The sequence below is a fragment of the Purpureocillium takamizusanense genome, chromosome 7, assembly GCF_022605165.1.
Source record: "Purpureocillium takamizusanense chromosome 7, complete sequence".
Lineage (NCBI taxonomy): Eukaryota > Fungi > Ascomycota > Sordariomycetes > Hypocreales > Ophiocordycipitaceae > Purpureocillium > Purpureocillium takamizusanense.
In genome coordinates, this window is record NC_063074.1 from 740726 (window position 1) to 758125 (window position 17400).

General features: G+C 58.4%; 8 protein-coding genes and 1 non-coding gene across 10 annotated transcripts; 3 read left to right on the forward strand and 6 right to left on the reverse strand.

Moving 5' to 3' along the window:
- Positions 1-1366: 1366 nt before the first annotated feature.
- PUB1 (E3 ubiquitin-protein ligase pub1) lies at positions 1367-4566 on the reverse strand. The gene is made up of 6 exons (XM_047989034.1): positions 4441-4566; positions 3346-4383; positions 3191-3286; positions 2489-3136; positions 2310-2436; positions 1367-2248 (listed from the first exon to the last, which is right to left on the reverse strand). Exons 2-6 carry the CDS (start codon positions 3724-3726, stop codon positions 2049-2051), a joined length of 1452 nt encoding a protein of 483 aa, XP_047845033.1. The 5' UTR covers positions 3727-4383; positions 4441-4566; the 3' UTR covers positions 1367-2048.
- Positions 4567-5822: 1256 nt separating this feature from the next.
- Positions 5823-7738, forward strand: JDV02_007533 (uncharacterized protein). Its single transcript, XM_047989035.1, has 3 exons — positions 5823-6271; positions 6367-6510; positions 6568-7738. Exons 1-3 carry the CDS (start codon positions 6206-6208, stop codon positions 7399-7401), a joined length of 1044 nt encoding a protein of 347 aa, XP_047845034.1. The 5' UTR covers positions 5823-6205; the 3' UTR covers positions 7402-7738.
- On the reverse strand, positions 7701-10058 carry JDV02_007534 (Cellulase). Its single transcript, XM_047989036.1, has one exon. It carries the CDS (start codon positions 9139-9141, stop codon positions 7873-7875), a length of 1269 nt encoding a protein of 422 aa, XP_047845035.1. The 5' UTR covers positions 9142-10058; the 3' UTR covers positions 7701-7872.
- A 110-nt stretch (positions 10059-10168) lies between these two features.
- Positions 10169-12702, reverse strand: JDV02_007535 (uncharacterized protein). Its single transcript, XM_047989037.1, has 2 exons — positions 11796-12702; positions 10169-11741 (listed from the first exon to the last, which is right to left on the reverse strand). Exons 1-2 carry the CDS (start codon positions 11991-11993, stop codon positions 10653-10655), a joined length of 1287 nt encoding a protein of 428 aa, XP_047845036.1. The 5' UTR covers positions 11994-12702; the 3' UTR covers positions 10169-10652.
- Positions 12703-13177: 475 nt separating this feature from the next.
- Positions 13178-13920, forward strand: JDV02_007536 (uncharacterized protein). The gene is made up of 2 exons (XM_047989038.1): positions 13178-13424; positions 13477-13920. Exons 1-2 carry the CDS (start codon positions 13248-13250, stop codon positions 13663-13665), a joined length of 366 nt encoding a protein of 121 aa, XP_047845037.1. The 5' UTR covers positions 13178-13247; the 3' UTR covers positions 13666-13920.
- On the reverse strand, positions 13497-15202 carry NBP35 (cytosolic Fe-S cluster assembly factor nbp35). Its single transcript, XM_047989039.1, has one exon. The coding sequence runs from the start codon at positions 14947-14949 to the stop codon at positions 13768-13770; it is 1182 nt and encodes a 393-aa protein (XP_047845038.1). The 5' UTR covers positions 14950-15202; the 3' UTR covers positions 13497-13767.
- Positions 15203-15381: 179 nt separating this feature from the next.
- Positions 15382-15453, reverse strand: JDV02_007538. The gene has a single exon. It is a non-coding gene; the product is annotated as a tRNA-Gln (tRNA).
- A 175-nt stretch (positions 15454-15628) lies between these two features.
- Positions 15629-16830, forward strand: LIA1 (Deoxyhypusine monooxygenase). The gene is made up of 2 exons (XM_047989040.1): positions 15629-16186; positions 16255-16830. The coding sequence occupies exons 1-2, from the start codon at positions 15729-15731 to the stop codon at positions 16763-16765; spliced, it is 969 nt and encodes a 322-aa protein (XP_047845039.1). The 5' UTR covers positions 15629-15728; the 3' UTR covers positions 16766-16830.
- RPA12 (DNA-directed RNA polymerase I core subunit rpa12) lies at positions 16209-17358 on the reverse strand. Of its 2 annotated transcripts, XM_047989041.1 has the most exons (3): positions 17171-17358; positions 16878-17112; positions 16209-16825 (listed from the first exon to the last, which is right to left on the reverse strand). In XM_047989041.1, exons 1-3 carry the CDS (start codon positions 17283-17285, stop codon positions 16807-16809), a joined length of 369 nt encoding a protein of 122 aa, XP_047845040.1. In that variant the 5' UTR covers positions 17286-17358; the 3' UTR covers positions 16209-16806. The 2 variants fall into 2 exon arrangements, with proteins under 2 accessions (XP_047845040.1, XP_047845041.1); XM_047989042.1 differs by having other exon boundaries at positions 16209-17112.
- Positions 17359-17400: the final 42 nt, after the last annotated feature.

Here is a 17400-nt window from a genome sequence, read left to right on the forward strand (position 1 = left end):
AGTGGGGTGGCCGGGCAGTGGGCTCCAGGTTCCATGAGGACGAGGTGCCCAGGAGGAGGAGGCATTAGATCCGTCCTGGCTGCCTTCCAGCTTGAGTGTGGAGGTGCCAGGGCTGTGTGCTGCGCAACAACAAGCCGCATCAGCAGAGGCGCGCGCGCTAACGCTGGCAAGGACGGCGCCGCAACCTTGCCAAGCATGTCGTGTAATTACTGTACCTTACCTACCTACCCCTTCTGCCCCCGCAACGAGGCAGGGCCACTGCGTGCGCCTACTATAAGGTACTGATGTACGAGCAGCCAGTGCTACGTACGAGGTGCCATGAATGCCCTTGGGAATTGCTCCGTGACCTGAGGAATAGAGGCCAGTCTTCCAAGGTCGGCGCCCCAAAAGCTCAGGTAGCCTGGGATGATTGCCAAACTCACAGCTGCATTCGGATGAGACGGACGGGCCGCTGCCGACCAATCCAGGACGGTGCAGGAGCCCTTCATCACCACACGTTCCCAGGCCGTGAGTGCACGGGCTCAGCCTTTGACGTGCAGGGTCGTGTCGCCGTGCTCGCCGCGCATCCCTTTGCTCGACTCCTCCTCAGCCGGTATAGGTTGAGTGAGGAACGTCGTGCTCTGGCCTTCACGAGAAACCCTATCTGATCGTGTGTGCGCCTGCCACCTGAGCGGCAGAATACTTCATGTGAGGAAACTGGCATCATGCAACCCAAAGACCAACATGCCAACTGCCTAGCAGGTCTCTTAGTAGTACTACCTACGTATACTGTACTGTACTTCGAAGGTTAGTACCTACCTAGTACTTACCTAGTAGTAAGGTCTCGACCGGCTGCGACCATGCCTTTCCTCACTTTTACAGTGAAACTCGAGCCCTTCGAGCTGAGGAGGAACGGTGCCCTCCTTCCCAGACGTTCAAGCGCCTCACCTCATGAGCTCGTGGATGCTGGTCTCCCGCATTGTGGGCCAGCCTCCACTGACGGCGGCTCCAACTGGCGCTTGGCTGACCGCGCGAAGGCCCCCAAAGCCGCAGCCACTGCCACCTACGAACCTAACCTCATGGGCTGTGAACGCCGAACAGCTCCAACCCTGCCGCCCGTACCGAGTGCTTTTCTCGTTGGTTTCGCTTCTCGCTACCGACTTGGAATCGCATCAGGGCAGCGACAAACCCATCGCTGTCGAATTTTCCAACAGCTCTCTTGCCGTACGTATGCGATGCGAGACACCAGTTTGGGCCTAACCCACCGGCAAACCACGCGGGCCATCGCCATGGGATGACTGTGGTCGGTACGCCGCAAAGGAAGCGCCCACGCCAAGCCTCGGCATTGGCGCGAAGCTCTTAGCAGACTGTTCTCGAAAGGGGACTCTTGCTAGATATCCATCTTCTGTGTTAGCGGTGGCCGCCATCACGCTCAGGGCAACCACCACCTATCTCTCTCTGTACATGGCTATGTTGCCGAATAGCTCGTCACTCCTCCCTCCGCCCATTCATGCCTTCCACAGGCCCATTCAACCGTCAAAGTGGTGATTAAGCGCTTTGTGCGGGCGACTACATTGAATCAATCAGCCCCGTCCGTCCCGCCGAGCACTGTGAAGAAAGAAAACAGTTCGTCAACGTCGTCGCAAAATATTGTATGGGTATGTCGCGCTGAATTTGCATCCGGGCGATCGTAAGGTATCGCCCTGCCCAATATGCCCAGCAGCCGATGATGGGGAAAGCTATAGAATATGCGGCCCATGGAGGATACTTGAACTGTCGCAGAAAATTTTGACCATGGCAATCACCGCACAAGTCAATTCAGACAGAGACAGAGACAATGAACCCAGGTAATAGAAGGAGAGGAGCATAAAAAGGTTGATTCCAGATAAATGAACAAGAAGATGGGGAAACATCGCTTGAGGAGAAACGAGGGGTATGAAATGGACGCAGACAAGCTCAAACAGACAAGTGCGCTTTCACAGCTCCGCCCTCTGAGTGGCGGGCTCTCTTGCCGGCCTCGAATCTGCGGCTTCACCTGCTCGGGCTGCCGCATATTTTGCTGTTCACGTTTACGACTGATAGCCGCCAAATCCGTTGTTGAAGGCCTGCCCAGGCTGGGGTTGGTTCCACTGGGCATTAGGACCCTGCTGCCCTCGTCCAAAGCCTCCGGCGCTCTGAGGCCCGCCGTACCCTAGCGGGGAACCACCATAGCCAGCCGGGGACCCAGTTTGAGGGCCTCCGAAGTTGCCGTGCTGGCTGCCGAACTGGGCTGCAAGTCAAGATCGTCAGCAAACCAGTCTCGATACACCTCCACGTGGTCGATCACATACCACCATATTGTGGGTAGTAAGTAGGAGTGCCCGGGTAACCGCTGGGGGTCTGCGCGTTCTGAGGGCTGTACTGCTGGGAGGGATCGAAGTTCTGCTGTTGAGCACTCGGGGTCTTGTCCTTGCCCCACTACGTTTGCGTTAGAAATCATCGTATCGAGCCAGCCGGGGCATAGACTTACACTGCACTTGAGCGGCCTGCCATTGACGTTGTATCCATTCATCTGGCAAATGGCCATGGCCGCATTCTCGTGGCTGTCCATCTTGATAAAGGCAAACCCCCTGTCAGCTTGGAAGCGAGACTCGACAACGAAGCCGAAATTTTGAAACAGAGGCACCACGTCGTTGGGCGTTGTGTACGGCGTCAGGTTGCCAACATAGCAGGTGGTCTGCCAATTAGGAGTCTGGCCGAGAACAACATCGTAGCTGGCAACGCCGTGCGCAGGGAACTGATGATGGCCGTACGGGGTGGTGGGAGTCATGCCCATGGCCTGCATCGCCTGCTGCTGAGCCATGGACGGCTGGCCCTTCTGGTTCGCCCAGTTGCAACGAATGGCTCGAGACCCTAGCCACTCGCCATCCATGGAGCTCAAAGCCTTTTCAGCGTCAGGCCGATCGCGAAACGCGACGAAACCATAGCCTCGAGTACGACCAGTCTTCATGTCCCACATGACGCGAGCCTCGGAGACTGAGCCGAAAGCCGAAAAGGCCTGTAGGAGTACTTCGTCATTGACCTCGTTGGACAGGTCTCCGACAAAGATGTGAAAGTGACTAGATGTGTCCTCCTTGCTTGTCGTGTTCGACTGATAAGCCCAATTGACTCGGATTTCCTATCATTGTTTAGTATCTTGCCACCTAATATTGCGGCTTGAGGGGCATCATACCGACTGGTGTACTCTCCGTCCATTGAGGGTCTGCATGGCCCGCTCGGCAGCTCCAGGGTCGTCATACTCCACGAAACCGTAGTTGTAGCCCTTAGCCTATCAGGACCCAACGGTTAGCGTTTCTCTGAGACATGAAGAGAGACGTTGCGGCTCACATTCTTGTCGGGAATAATCTTGACATTCTGTACGTGGCCGGTGGTCTCGAATATCTGCCGCAGGACATCCTCGGTGACACGTTGGTCGAGTCCTCCAACGTAGAGGGCTCGCTTATTTGGCTCTGGCGCAGCGCGCCTAAAGCCCGCCGAGCCCCCGGGAGACATGAGTCCGGACTGATCTCCGCCGGACATGGGAGAAGTAATGGCAGTCGGGATGGGGTTGGTGTTCTGAGGAATGTGCAGCGGAGGCGGGGGCATGTGGGATGTGTTGGATTGTCCGTTCTGCACACCGTCGAAAGCTTGGGTAGCTCCGGTACCAGGTTGCGGCTGGGGGGGCATCTGCGCCGGGTTGGGCGCGGCACTTGTGTCGGTCATGGCCATTTTTGCAGACGGGGTGTGCCAAGTTTCGTCGAACGTATCGCGGTCGGGTCGTGGAAGCGGACTTGCTGTTGGACCGTCTGAACGGTCAAGGGCGTCGGTGGATGCGAGGGGATAAGCAGCGGTGCGGGCGCGGCACGGTGTGTTGGAGATTGGGCTGTTGAGGAACGGTCGAGAGGTCGCCCGAAACTCGCACGCCCGGTGATAGGGTACGTGTAAAGCCTGAAGATGAGCTGATGCTGGCCGTGAGCAAGACGAGCGGGCACAGCGTTGGCCGAACGCGCAGGATGATGATTCGAACAAGAGAGGCGAGAGGGACAGGCTGTCGAATGGGGGGGAAGAAGGCGCAGAGCTACAGCGCCGAGGAGCAGGAGAGGAGAAGAACCGCAGAAAACGTTTTCAACGCCAAAGGACCAGCAAAGAGAAACGGAAACCAAAGAACAGGGCCCCGAAATCAGAGAAAAGGCCGCTCCGGTCGTTGTCGCCAGCAGCCGAGAGCTCTTTTTTTTCTGCTGTAGACAGGGTATGTCAAGAGGGATGCAGGAGAGAGGAAAAGAGTGGAGGTTAATCAGGTAGTCAGGGACAGGTAGGGGACGGGGACCTAAGATTTAGCACCTCCGGACGGTGGGTGGGTTGGACGGGAGCTTTCAACTGCTTGGGCTAAGGGCGCTGGTTGGCCTGTGGAGGAAGTGGCAGAGGCGGGAGCTGGCGGCGCACTGGAGGAAGATGAGGAAGTGGAGGCCAGGAGGTGGTGAGAAGGTGGCGGCGGTGGTGGGATGAGGGGCTCTGCCCCGGGGCGTGGAGCGTGCCCGCGTGGGGGGCGTGTGCGCTGGCTGTGGCTGCCTCGACGGCACGGCACCTCCCTCGTGCCGCTGGACCTGCACTTCAACCAGGTCCCCTAAATAAAACAGGTCCCCCAGGCACGGCTACCTACGCTGAGGCCGGACGAACCTTGGCTCGACTTGGGCCGCGCAGTCGGAGTTCATGCGACAAATCGACGCCATGGTCCGTCAGGCGGCGAGCGGGACAAACGCCTTCACAATGCTGAGCTATGCATGTCTTTGCTGAGCGTCTGCACCTCCGCGTTTCCGTCGACCGTGTCACACGACAGCGATTGGTCGTGGCAGCCTCGAGTACAACCGTCGCTCAGAGGCGCTGAGGGAGACGAGCGCGAGAACGCAGGTTTTTTTTAGTGCAAGTTTGATGCTCTGCCGCAGCACGCTTGATATTATGGGAAGCTCAGGACTCAGTGCCTAAAGATCAGCCACCCGCCAGCCATGGCGTCTTGCCTGTGGAAGCGAAAAGGGGTCCGTTCAGGCGGCACTCAATCTGGCAGTGCGAGAAACTGGGTGACTGGCCGCAGAGCCTGCCTGCAATCATCTGCACTGCTGCGCGCTTTGGGGTGACACATGGCGGCACGCTCACGCCTGAGCGTCAATTCAAGGTCTGCACGATAAGGTAAGGTATTTCGTACCAGTACTGAAGTGCAAGAAGACAACCATTTCCGCAAGCCCTCAGCCATGGAGACTTGGGGTCCGTCGCCCGAGATACAAGGCTGCTAGGCTTTCCGATAACGTGCCTGATGTCTGGAAGTGGCCCGAACTTGCCCCTCCCTCCCTTCCTCCCTGAGCAGACATACCTAAGGTAGCTTCCTTGGTACCTAGCACTCAAGTTGCACCGCGCACCATCAATACCTAAGGTAGTGCCTAGGCCCTACAAACTGGGCCCGCTACTGGGTGACATGAAGGACGAACGGGCAGGTACAAAGTGAAAGAATGTACGCAAAGACTTGAGAGACAACAGGGCGCTGCATTGTCGCAGAGCTGCAGAGGGCTCACAGCGTCATCTATTCATCCGACGAGCATCGTCACTAAACATTTCGAGGATTGGAGGCGGCTACCTACCTACGTATCCCCGTCGCTGGCGAAGCACACCGAGGCAAGCCAGGGGCCGACCAAAGTTAGAACCCGTGCTTAGTGCGAAAAGGCTTAACAAGGTGCCGCGCAAAGCCTCCCATTGGCTCCCCCGCGCTCCCGCGCCCTGCACCTTGCGCACGTCCTGTTGTCGCCACGCGCTGGGCCGAAGTCAACTTGGAAACTCCTCCACTCCCACCTGGTGCATCCGCTCAGCGTGAGAGTACCAGGGCAGCACTAGACCAGCGCCGGCACCAGCGGTCCGGCACCAGCACTAGGTTGAGCACCAGCACAAGCACGCTTCGCCCGCCTTCCTCCGACCAACAGTCTGCCACCTTCACACCGTGAGAACCTGAGCCACAGAATCGCCCCGGCCCTCCTTAGCAAGGCGCTGAAGAAGCCGGCCAGCATCTGACCTCAGCTCCTTCCTCCCTTTGCTTCACCACATCGACTCCCTTCCTCCGACATCCTGCGACACCATCAACCCGTCGCCCGCCTTCCGCCAAGACCCACGAATCGCATCGCCGAGGCTCTCTCTCCGCCAGCCCAGATACGATCCCGCTGTCACAATGGCCGCACCTCTGCCGAGGGCCAAAGATCCCCTCGATGCCCTCCAGCTCCTCGTCAACGACGTGGTACGTAGCCGTCTCCCCCTCTCCGACAGCGCGCCCACACCTACGAGCACGCGTCATGTTCAAACCCAACTTACCCTCGCCCTCGCCTCCTCCAGCTCGTACAAACCGGCAAGGCTCTACGTGCATCGCGCCGGGACAGCCAAGGCAATGTCGGCCTGGCTCACCCGTCGGCCCAGGCAAAGCTTCCCGACACTATAAAGGCCTTTCACGCGGCGCTAGATGATCTCGAAAACGACATTGTAAGATCCGCCTCCATGCATCAGTAGTGCAATGATACTCACCGTCGGTGCCCGCAGATTCGAGCAAAGAGCGTCCTCCTGCGCGATCTCGACGAACTCAAGGCGCAAAAGACCCGCAACAATGGCCTTGCCGAGCCGCGGCCTATCGAATCACAGTCCAAGCCTCCCATGGCCATCGACCTAGACTCGTCGCCACCGTCCGCGCCCAACGACCAGTCCGTCAAAGCCCCAGTCGCAGACATGGGCATGAGCCTCGGCGAGGGCCTCGATCCAGACAGTGCTACCAAAGAAGGGGCAACACCGGCTGCGCAAATCTCGCCTGCTGCCATCAATCAGGAGCAGGTCAATCAAGAAAGCGACACCGGCTCAGGCGTGCCGCCGGGAGAGTCAGCGTTGATGGACAGCCATGTGAACGGCGCAGACATGATGGGCTCCAATTCAGGATTGAATTTCACAAACATGGAATTCACTCTGGCACCGAACAACGACTCGCAGGAACAGAATGGCGGAGATATCTCCAACATGAACGCTGCGGGGCCTACGTTTGATCTTACCTCCTTCGCTCGCACTGACGGGGCTGATGGCAATAACATGGCGTCGCTGGACAACATGGTACCTGCCGACCTCGGCGGCCAATCTGGAGCATCCATGCACGAGGGCAAAGGAAGCGATGCAAAACTCAGCACTGAAGCGCCGGATGCAGCATACGCAGACATCTTTGCCGGCGATGGACAGACTGACGGCATGGACTTCGACTTCAGCATCGACGGTGGCATGGGTGGCGACACATTTGATGACATGATGAACGACCGGGACAATACCTATGATCCCATGGAGCACGGTGACTTTGACACGAATTTCTTTGGCCTCAGCAAGACCGACGACGTATGAGCGCAATTCGCAGGACACACACCGGCCGCTTGCTGGAAAGCCCGTCGTCGATGAGGAACATGCACTGTACTATTACGAACGCACTCATATACCCCCAAAGGAACATGTTGAAGGGGTTTACCGGCGAAGGAATGGGTACGGAATGGTTTTGTTTTCTCCCTTTGTAACCTGCGGGCTGTGATTTTTCAAATGCCCGTTTGCTTCCCGCAAACCCTGCTAGGCACACGGAACTGGATGGCGCAAAGTATGACTGGCTTCATGCATAGGATAGCCGTTACCTGGCACTTGGGGCAATTTTTAACAGCATTTAGTAATGTGAGTTGTATGTACTGTGCGGACGTGCACATGTCAAGACCCTGGAATATGTATCTACGAGCTCGACATCATTGGCCCACCCCAGTCCCATGACCAAGTTACAAGAAAATGTCGATATGAGGACTTTCTCGCGCGGCGCCAGCTCTATACAGGCTCTTAAGGACCTTGCGTCACGTCTAGCATCTTGCCCAGCATGGACTTGATAGTAGGATTTCGCCAGTCCTTCCAGGTGTAGTCGAGGGCCCCCCACGTCTCATTCATGTCGACAGTGCCATCACGGACGTAGTAGGATCCCTGGATGGCCCAGAGCGCCCAGTCCGCATCGTTGTTCTCCATGTACTCCACGAGGCAGGTCAGGTACTTGTAGTCGTCGTCGCTGAGCCCGTCATGCGGCCCACCTGTCATGCCGACGCCAAACTCGGACAGGAAGAGCGGACCTGTGCGAGTCCCCTTGTCCTGCTCGAGGACGAAGCCGAACAGGCCCCCATACTCGGCCTTGAGGAGCGAGCAGATGCCAAGGCTGGGCGTCGTGACGGTGAAGCTGTAGGCGTGCGCCTCCCAGACGCGCTTGGAAGCCCAGCCGTCCGTGTCCATGAGGCCAGCGGTTCTCAGCGGGGATAGGTCGGTGCCGCCATTGATCCCGCCGGTGATGACGAGCGCGTCCGGGGCCGCGGCGTGGACGAGCCGCGCGGCGGCCGGCATGTAGTCGAGCCACGTCTTGGGCGCAAAGGGGATCTGTAGGACGCTGGCGCGCAGCTCGTTGCGCAGAGAGAGGCCGACGACGCCCGGGCGGGAGCGCGACCAAGTGGCCATGGCAGTGAGGCCCTCATGCCACTGCGCCGTGTCAAAGTAGCGACTCGTCTCTTGCATATAGAACTTGGCGTCCTTCCACCAGCCGTTCCCATCGCCCAGGTCGCAACACCAGCCCGCCCTGCTGACGTGGTTATCAAGGACGGTCATGATACCGCGATCCCACAGGGCGGCCTGCACGCGGTCGAAGACGTCAAGGACCGTGGCCGTGGCCAGGAAGGGGTTGCGCTCGCTTGCCGCCGCATAGAGCTTCATCAGGGCGGTCTCATCGGCGCCTGACGCCGCAGCGGCCGCGCGAAACGAGTCCTCGACGCGGACGGATGGATTGCGCGCCATGTCGATGGAGTATGTCAGGCGCACGCAGTTGAAGCCCTGAGCGGCAATCCAGTCGGCGACATGCTCGACCGACTGGCGGTGCAAACCCTCAGGGACGTTGGCCTCGAGATGGCCGGCCCAGTTGATGCAGCGCAGCTTGACGCGTTGGCCCGTCGAGTCGACGATCCAGCGGCTCGACGCCGAGAGCGGAACCTTTGGTTTATCTGCGGTGGCGCTCGAAGCGAGTGCGAGCAGGGCGCTGCTGCAGCAGGCCAAGGCGGCGAGGCACGAGGCCTTCATCGTGACGGTCCACGGGCTTGGAATGGGATCGTGGCCCCCTCAGATCGACATGCAGAACACAACAGAGTGGCCGACGAAAGACGGTAAAGAAGGTCCTCTTAGTTGATGCCTTCTCACCGGTAACGGTCGCAGAATGCTCAAGTCTCCAGAGACTAGAATTAGCCTGCATCGTCGACCACGGGGTGTCGGTCCTCATATACACAGCCGGCCATTGTGGTAGCTGCAGGCCGCCAAGATGGTTGAACACACCCATCGTTCATGGGGCACATGCCCATAGTAGTCAGCGCCCACCCAGGGGAGGATGACCAGCCGAGTCGCAACCCCTTTTCATCGGTATCAGGGAGTCGGGCAGCAAAGTGCGACGGCGCACGCGTTGGGGCTCGTCGGCGCGTCGGCCGGGGCAATACGTCTGCAGGAGAAGACGCGGGTCAGTTGCATTGACGCCACAACGCGGGCGTTGGCGTTGCCGAAAGAGACCATCAAACTCCGAGTTGGCGGGCATGTTCGCCGTGATTGCTTGGGCGGCGCGGAATCCTTCTAGCAGAATACGGTGCAGATCCCATGGCGCCCCGCGCGCGACGGCGCTCCGTGACAATCCCCGTCCGATGATGTTGCAACCAGACCCCAGGTGACATCCCGTTGCTTTTGCCCCGAGTGGCTTTGCACAAGGAGCGCTTTGTGCGACGGCTCGCTGAGCCAGAGCGCCAGTCTAGCAGGATTTGGTCAAGAGCGTAAGGTACCTACCTTACCTATCTATCTACCTACTAATGTCAGCATCGTATCGCAATGTACGTCCGAGGGACTGAATCTCATAAATAGCAGTCGGGCCGTTGAGGTCTAAGAGCATATATAAGATAGCCGTAGTAGGTACGCAAAGTACCCGAGCAGGTAAGCCATGTTTTCTGTGGCCACCCGTCGTCACAAAAGGAACATTGTCTCGCGCAGGTGCAGAGTGCTGGTACACCTCGTAGTACGATGGACGTTTGGGTACCATGGAAGGGATCTAGGCGGGCATCGGCCGCTGTTGCTCCGAGCTGGGGTGCGTCGCATTGAACGAACGTAGAGCGTGCATGTGGGCACGACCAGGGACCGCATCCCTCCCGCTGCAACCCCGGCGGCGCCGACATCCCCGGATCGACAGAGCTCCAGCCGGACGTGGAGCGTGGCGCAGGCATGGCATCATCGAAAACGGCGACCTCCTCAAGTCCTGATATTATGCACGCAACTAAGGCGGGTGCTATGAACGAGGCCACTGTCCAGACTCCTCAATCCTTCCATAGTGAAAAAGCCGACCTCCGCCATCACCCGCAGCCGAACTGGCTAACACAGGAATCAAAGAACAAGACGCGCAGACACCGGGCCGTCCGTGGGGGAATAGGGTAAAAATCGAAGGCTGCAGGTCGTCGTAAAATCGTAAAAGAGACGGTGACGGGGGCACCGGCTGTCCCCCGGCTCCCGGGGTACCTTGGAGGGTTGAGCACGACACATGCCTGCCCCCCGTTCGCCGTGGATCATAAAGCAGGCGCTGGAGTCGGAGTCGGACTCACGGCTGCCGGCATGGGCGCCGCCGTCCGCGCCGCCTCCAAACCACGGCGCCGGGCCAGCAAGCTCTTGAAGGCCCCGATGAACTGCACCAGGCTCTCCTCGTCGTGAGCGCAGAAGCGGTAGCTTTTCTCTTCCGTGATGATCTGCAAGCAGTTCTCCTTGCTCTTGCTCACCGGATCCAGCTCCACGACGTTGACCACGACATCGAGCTGCACGATCCACTGCGCCGTGTACTCGGACTCGTCCTTGTACAGGATGAAGTTGCGCGGCCGCAGCACCCCCCACATGTCCTTCCACTGCCGGACCCCTCGCTTGCTGCGCAGCATCCACAGCCACCCCTGCCAGATCACCCGGTCCGGGTCCTTCTCCATCGGCGTGGCCCCGCCGGCCGGGTTGCCGACACTCACTTGGCTTGCGGACTGGTTCCCCAGCGTTTGCGGCACCGCCACTGCCGGCCGCGGAAGTGAGCCCATCTCCATGGGCGATTGCACCGCGAGGCTCTCGAACGAAGTCCCGTACTGCCGTTGCACACCGCCGCCCTCGTTATCTGACACGTCCGAATGCGACGGCAGCTCGTTGCCTGACATGCCAGACGAGTCGATGTTGGACGACTTGCGGCGCCCGGTGGCGACGAAACCAGGCGCCGGCGGGTCATACATCTCGGGTGAGCTTGACAACATTCGCTCTCGGAGATCACGGCCGCCAGCACCGGGTCCTCCTGCACCCGGTATAACAGCCCGTAGGCCATTAGGCGACAGGCTGCGGGCAAGTGGACTCGCCAGAAACATTTCCTCCTCCTCCTCCTCTATCCTCGCATCCCTTCGAATCAAGTTCACCCATTCTTCCGCATCTCTGGCCGTGGGCGCTTGTAGATGAAAGTTCCTCGATGGCGAGAACAATCCAAAGACGTTGTCGCGCTTGTGCTTGGGGTCTTTGAGGAAGGTCACTGCCGTCAGGTCTGACAAGTGGACTTGGTGTCGAAGCTTGGTCTCTTTCTCGTTCTTGTATATCGACAGGGTATTGGGTCGGAGTACAATGTAGACCGGCTTCCATTTCTGCAGGTATAGAGTCAGCAGGCGTCTTTGAGAGAAAGAAAGCGATGGTCGCACCTTGGTCTTCGACGTCCGTTTTTCGGCATAGCCGCTCTTGATGATGCGGTCGAATTCGAAACAACCATTCTGGTTTACACTCGTCGCGAGTGCTTCTAGGTTGGGGCGGCTCCGCGGCAGAGATGCTCCGCCCTCGGGAACGTCAGCGAGCATCGTGCTGTGCCGCGGCGCGACATCGATGGCCTGAGCCTCGGGCATGTCGGCGGCAGTGCGATAATTTCAGGGCGAAGGGCTTGGCAGGAGGAGTTGGCAGGCTGCTGGGAGTTGTAATCGCAGGAGACGCTCCTGAGGCCGCCCCCGTCAGACGTCCCCGACGCGACGGCGTGCTGCTCGGGCGTTGGGCAAGCACAAATGGTGGTATCGTGGCAGGTCGTCGCCGCTGTTGAGATGGTCGGGGAGCTTTTCGCAAGGTCGGCGGATTCGAGGGGACGGGAGATGGCGGGCCAGGGGGTGATCGGCGCGCGGCTCCCACGGTAGTGATTTGACGCCTGCCTCGCGACGGACAGGTGGCTCTGCAAGCGCGGCGCCTATGCACCAGCATGCGTTTCAGCAAGCAATGCACTCACGCTGTGCACTTGGGTCGACAGCAGGCGTTGCAGCGGTGTTTGCATTTGATTGCGCCCATACGGGGCGAGACGGGGCGAGATGAGTACGACGGTGAGGTGAGGGTGACGAGGGTGACAAGGGCCACGCTTGGGGGCAAAGGAGGTATCACCACCAACGCCAGGCAGGCGTCAGCGGCGTCTCACCAGGCGGCGCAGGCTGCGGCAGCCTTTTGACGGCGGGACGCGGACAAGGCTCGCGGCGGGTGCCTTGAGGACAAGCTCAAGACAGGGAAAGATGGTCGTTTCCGTTCGACAAACTGCCAAGGGGCGTCGAGGGCGGATTGCATCTGATTCAAAGACATGGATGGGGCAACGGAAGGCATGCAGGGCAGGCCGCGAACAGGGCCTGTTTCACTACGTAATCTTTTTGCTGCCGCCAGACCAGATGACGGCACCGTCTGCGGCGGGGCGGAAGCTGAGCAAGCTGACCTGCCTCGGACGCACTGACTTTTGTTAGCGCCACAATCCCGCGACGCCGGCCAAAGCCTCATCAGCCAGTGCCACCAGGCGTCGTCACCACCGCAACTCTCCGGGTCAGCACGACTGCGGTACCCTCTCTCTCTCTCTCTTCTTGACGGCCTCTTGCGCACTCCAGGACAATCCAGAAATATCCAAAGATGGTACGGCTGGCGTTCTCCAGCCAATGGGCATCCGATGGAAGCCTTCCTCAACCCAGTATGCTGAACCCCCGCTCCAGGCGTCCGAGTCGCGGCTCTTCAAGATATCGGGCGAGAGCAAGGAGCATCTAAGAAAGTTCCGCCTAACTACATCGCGGGCCCAGGAGCCCCAGGCAGTCATATGTACGTGCGCGCCATGCAAGTGACAACCCTGTGCCTTGGCCGCGCCTATGCTTTCGGAGCTGACATGCGCTGGATCGATCGGCCTGGCAGACATGATCGATAAGAACACCCACGAGATACGACAAGATGAAGACAAGACAGTGTACAGGTCCCTTGAGGAGCTCGGCGACGACTTGCCGGATCACACACCACGATACGTGCTGATGAGCTATCCCCTGACGCTGGTACGATCGTCCCCCTCCGCGCCGAACGCGCCAACGGCTGACATGAGCGCAGCCCGACGGTCGAATGTCCGCGCCATACGTGATGCTATACTATCTGCCCATTACATGCAACGCCGAGATGCGCATGCTGTATGCTGGTGCCAAGGAACTGATGCGAAATACGAGCGAGGTCGGCCGAGTCATCGACATAGAGTCGGTAGAGGACCTAGAGGAAATTCCGGAGAAGCTTAGATCCGGATAATGCAAAGCACGCAGCACGATGTCATGTCCACGGGGTCCTACGCAGGAACGGGGTTGGGAGTAAGGGAAAGGTATCGTGGCGTAAATCATGTCTATGCTATCTTCATTCGTCTGGCAACACGTCTTGGGTATTCAGCCCCAGCTGGTCAGCCACCCCCTTAACGACCTCCTTGAACGCTAGGCAGGCTGGGCTGTCTGGGAACGAGTCGAAGTAGCTCTCCCCGTAGTCGCATGCCATCCGGATGCGCGGGTCCAACGGCACGGCGCCAAGGAACGGCACTCCCATCTCCTCTGCCAACGCGCGACCGCCACCGGTGCTTGGCCGGAATATCTGACTCTCGCCTTTACACGACGGGCACACAAAGCCGCTCATATTTTCGGCAAGACCCAGCACCCGGATGCCAGCTTTTCGGCAAAAGTCGATCTCCTTGCGTACATCCAATAATGAAACCTCCTGTGGCGTCGTTACTACCACGGCACCATCAATGCCGCTTTCCTTGAGGAAAGAGTTGACACTGAGATGCTCATCACTGGTGCCAGGCGGTGTGTCCACGAGCAGGAAGTCCATGTCGCCCCATTCAACGTCCTTGAGAAATTGCTTGATGAGACCATTCTTCTTTGGCCCGCGCCATATAACGGCATCGTCGCGGTTCGGGAGCATGAATTGGATACTCATGACGCCCAAGTTGTCCATGACCCAGACGGGCGACCAGCCCGATCCGCTCACGTGGATCGTCTCATCCTCGACGCCCATCATCTTGGGTATGCTGGGCCCGCATATGTCCGTGTCCATGATACCAACGGTACTGTCGGGATTTGTTGCAAATGCGTGGGCCAAGAGTGACGTGAAGGTGCTCTTCCCTACGCCGCCCTTGCCGCTCAGCACCAATATCTTGTGCCTCACATCGGCAAGCCGCGCTGATATTACCGGAATGTCCGGGTCAGGCCCTTTTGGTGCAGATGCGCATATGGCCTGGTTCGGGCAGCCAGCGCACGAGTCGGCCGTGCCGGCCTGTTGCGACTCCGGTCCCGGACAGTGTTCCGGCTCGGGAGCCACCAGTTGCGGCTTCTGCTTGAGTGGATTGGCGAGCACGTCGTCCACCGGCTCTGGCTCCTCTAGGGAGGGTGCCATGATCGCGGTTGATGCACGCGTGCGCTCGCTGAATGTGTGGCTGGTGCGAGCGCTGTGTCGTATGTCTGGCAGGTCGATGCACGAAGAAAAGGAAAGGTTGGTGGTGACCGTGGTGGCGATATCGCTGGGTGTACCTCGCCCTGCGTAGCGCATAAACGAACGCTTAATAATTCATTCAAATACAGCGCTCTACGTCGCCCGCGCCTATGCACCCAAAGCACCAGGCGCAACCTCCTATGAAAGATATACCCAATGATGTCCATAGTCACTATAAAGGATCAGCGCTTTCACTCTCATATCTTCGTCGGTGTCATGAGAGGTTAGATGTCCGCTATTGAGCATAGGGTAGCCCAAGTCTTGCGGTGTTAGGGCGGGTGCCAATTTTCCAACCAAATGTTAACGTTACTTGGTAGGCAGATAACGAGCAGCAGCGAGCCGCCAGACTACTTGTAATGATGTACCACTTGCCACAAAATGGCCGCGCCAAAGCTTAAAAAAAAGCGAAGAGGAGGCGAAGACTAGCCGCGAGGCCTCTCTGGAGGGCATCTGGAATGATTGAAAGGTGTGCAAGATGTGCAAAAAGTAAGGTTCCAGAGGGAGTCGAACCCTCGCTGGCGGAATCAGAATCCGCAGTCATAACCGTTAGACCATGGAACCGTTTGAAGTAGTGGGCTACTTCCCATGGCTGGTTGATGTGAGAATCAGACTTAGTTTGGATTATTCAGGACTGCCATCAATCCCTGTCCGGCGGTAGCGGGGCTCTCTCTTATCGCTGTCGTATCGCCGCCCCGCCTAAATTTTTCTCTCGGTGCCCCACGAGTCTGCTGCTGTAGTCACCTACCTGTGCTGGCGAGTTCCAAGGTTGCAACCAGTCGAGCAGTCGGTGCTGAAATACTCTCCATCCCGCATTGCTTCACATCGATTATTCGACAATGGCCGACGCGACGATAAGAAGCCTGCGGGAGAGCCTGTGCTCGCAGGACACGCCCCTTGCGGTGCAGTTCCGAGCGCTTTTCTCACTAAAGCATCTTGCGACTACCTCCGAAGACAGCGCCTCTATCGCCGCGATTGAAGCCATTGCCGCCGGTTTTGCATCGCCTTCGGCGCTGCTCAAACATGAGCTGGCATACTGCCTGGGTCAAACAAAGAAAGACGCTGCAGTGAAACCCTTGCGCGATGTTTTGTCCGATCTACAAGAAGACCCCATGGTCAGGCATGAGGCTGCTGAAGCCCTGGGTGCTTTGGGCAAGGTCGAGAACCTGGATATCCTCAAGCAGTTCCGCGATCGCAAGGGCGAGGATATTGCAGTGAAGGAGACATGTGAAATCGCCATCGATCGGGTAGAGTGGGAAAACTCGCCAGAGAGACTACAAGAACAGTTGCGACAGAGGTGAGTGCTGTCTATTTATTGTCCGTGGATTGTTGGCTGTGATACTGTGCTAATACAGATGCTATCAGCGACTTTGCCTCCATCGATCCCGCGCCGCCCATGCCCGAATCCGAGAGGAGCGTCGGCGACCTTGAAATGGTACTTATGGACGTGGAACAGCCTCTGTTCAAGCGCTATCGCGCCATGTTCGCCCTGCGCGACCTGGCGTCACCGCCAGACTGCCCAACTGCTGTTCCTGCGGTCCTTGCGCTCGCCCAAGGCTTCAAGGACGAGTCTGCACTGTTCCGTCATGAAATTGCCTTTGTGTTTGGCCAGCTGTCGCACCCAGCCTCAATACCCGCGCTCACGGCAGCGCTCAGCAACGTGAATGAGGCGAGCATGGTTCGGCACGAGGCAGCTGAGGCTCTCGGCGGGCTCGGTGAAGAGGATGGCGTTGAGGATACCCTGAAGAGCTTCCTTCACGATAAAGAGAAGGTTGTGCGCGACAGTGTTATTGTTGCTCTGGACATGGCAGAGTACGAGAAGAGTGGTGACGCAGAGTACGCCCTGATCCCTGCGGCTGCCGCTGCCTCTGCCTGAGCGAATGGTCGTTTATATAGATTCCATAGATGAGAGCCCTCTCAGTTGTTCTCGTTCCATCTACACCGACGTTAGCAGTGTGGTCCAATGTATTTGCACCACGGACACGTACGAGTGACCGCAATCACACGTGAAAATAATGGTAGACCCTTCGTCGGCACTTCGCAGCTGCACCGACGTGTACTTGACTTCGTCACGACCGCACTTGGGGCATCGCTCTTGCACGACGCTTTCGGTCTGGATGTTGTGGCGCTCTACAGCCTGCACGCTCGACTGCAGCTTTTGTCGGAGAAATGAGGGAAAATCGGAAGGTTTCGATTTCGTCAATATCGTCTTTGACCCCGTGTCTAGGTGATACAGCATGTCAGCGTGGCAGGCACTGTATTCGACGCTGCCAAAACCTACCTTTGTTCCATGCGCCACAGCATTCGCACTTGAGGAAATTTTTCTCCGTGCCTTTGGTGGCAGGTAGCAAATTTCCACAGTCCGTGCAGAAGACTAGAGAACCAATTGCAGCCATGGCCTTCGCTGAGGATAACTCTGTGCGCGAATGCTGGTCGAATACACACCGCGAGAGAATGCGAGGCAAGAAATTTGGCTCAGGTGCAAGGCCGCGCGAAACTGGAAATCGCCGG

Excerpts from the sequence above, each read along its gene's own strand:
- RPA12 (XM_047989042.1), bottom strand. The coding sequence starts at position 17,285 with ATGGCTGCAATTGGTTCTCTAGTCTTCTGCACGGACTGTGGAAATTTG. Across the intron at positions 17,113-17,170 it reads CTGTGGCGCATGGAACAAAG|ACACGGGGTCAAAGACGATA; the intron begins GTAGGTTTTGGC and ends TGTATCACCTAG.
- JDV02_007534 (XM_047989036.1), bottom strand. The coding sequence starts at position 9,141 with ATGAAGGCCTCGTGCCTCGCCGCCTTGGCCTGCTGCAGCAGCGCCCTG.
- JDV02_007536 (XM_047989038.1), top strand. The coding sequence starts at position 13,248 with ATGCTTTCGGAGCTGACATGCGCTGGATCGATCGGCCTGGCAGACATG. Across the intron at positions 13,425-13,476 it reads TGAGCTATCCCCTGACGCTG|CCCGACGGTCGAATGTCCGC; the intron begins GTACGATCGTCC and ends ACATGAGCGCAG.
- LIA1 (XM_047989040.1), top strand. The coding sequence starts at position 15,729 with ATGGCCGACGCGACGATAAGAAGCCTGCGGGAGAGCCTGTGCTCGCAG. Across the intron at positions 16,187-16,254 it reads CAAGAACAGTTGCGACAGAG|CGACTTTGCCTCCATCGATC; the intron begins GTGAGTGCTGTC and ends AGATGCTATCAG.
- JDV02_007533 (XM_047989035.1), top strand. The coding sequence starts at position 6,206 with ATGGCCGCACCTCTGCCGAGGGCCAAAGATCCCCTCGATGCCCTCCAG. Across the intron at positions 6,272-6,366 it reads AGCTCCTCGTCAACGACGTG|CTCGTACAAACCGGCAAGGC; the intron begins GTACGTAGCCGT and ends CGCCTCCTCCAG. Across the intron at positions 6,511-6,567 it reads ATGATCTCGAAAACGACATT|ATTCGAGCAAAGAGCGTCCT; the intron begins GTAAGATCCGCC and ends CGGTGCCCGCAG.
- NBP35 (XM_047989039.1), bottom strand. The coding sequence starts at position 14,949 with ATGCGCTACGCAGGGCGAGGTACACCCAGCGATATCGCCACCACGGTC.
- PUB1 (XM_047989034.1), bottom strand. The coding sequence starts at position 3,726 with ATGGCCATGACCGACACAAGTGCCGCGCCCAACCCGGCGCAGATGCCC. Across the intron at positions 3,287-3,345 it reads AGATTATTCCCGACAAGAAT|GCTAAGGGCTACAACTACGG; the intron begins GTGAGCCGCAAC and ends GGGTCCTGATAG. Across the intron at positions 2,437-2,488 it reads GCAGGCCGCTCAAGTGCAGT|TGGGGCAAGGACAAGACCCC; the intron begins GTAAGTCTATGC and ends ACGCAAACGTAG.
- JDV02_007535 (XM_047989037.1), bottom strand. The coding sequence starts at position 11,993 with ATGCCCGAGGCTCAGGCCATCGATGTCGCGCCGCGGCACAGCACGATG. Across the intron at positions 11,742-11,795 it reads AACGGACGTCGAAGACCAAG|AAATGGAAGCCGGTCTACAT; the intron begins GTGCGACCATCG and ends CTATACCTGCAG.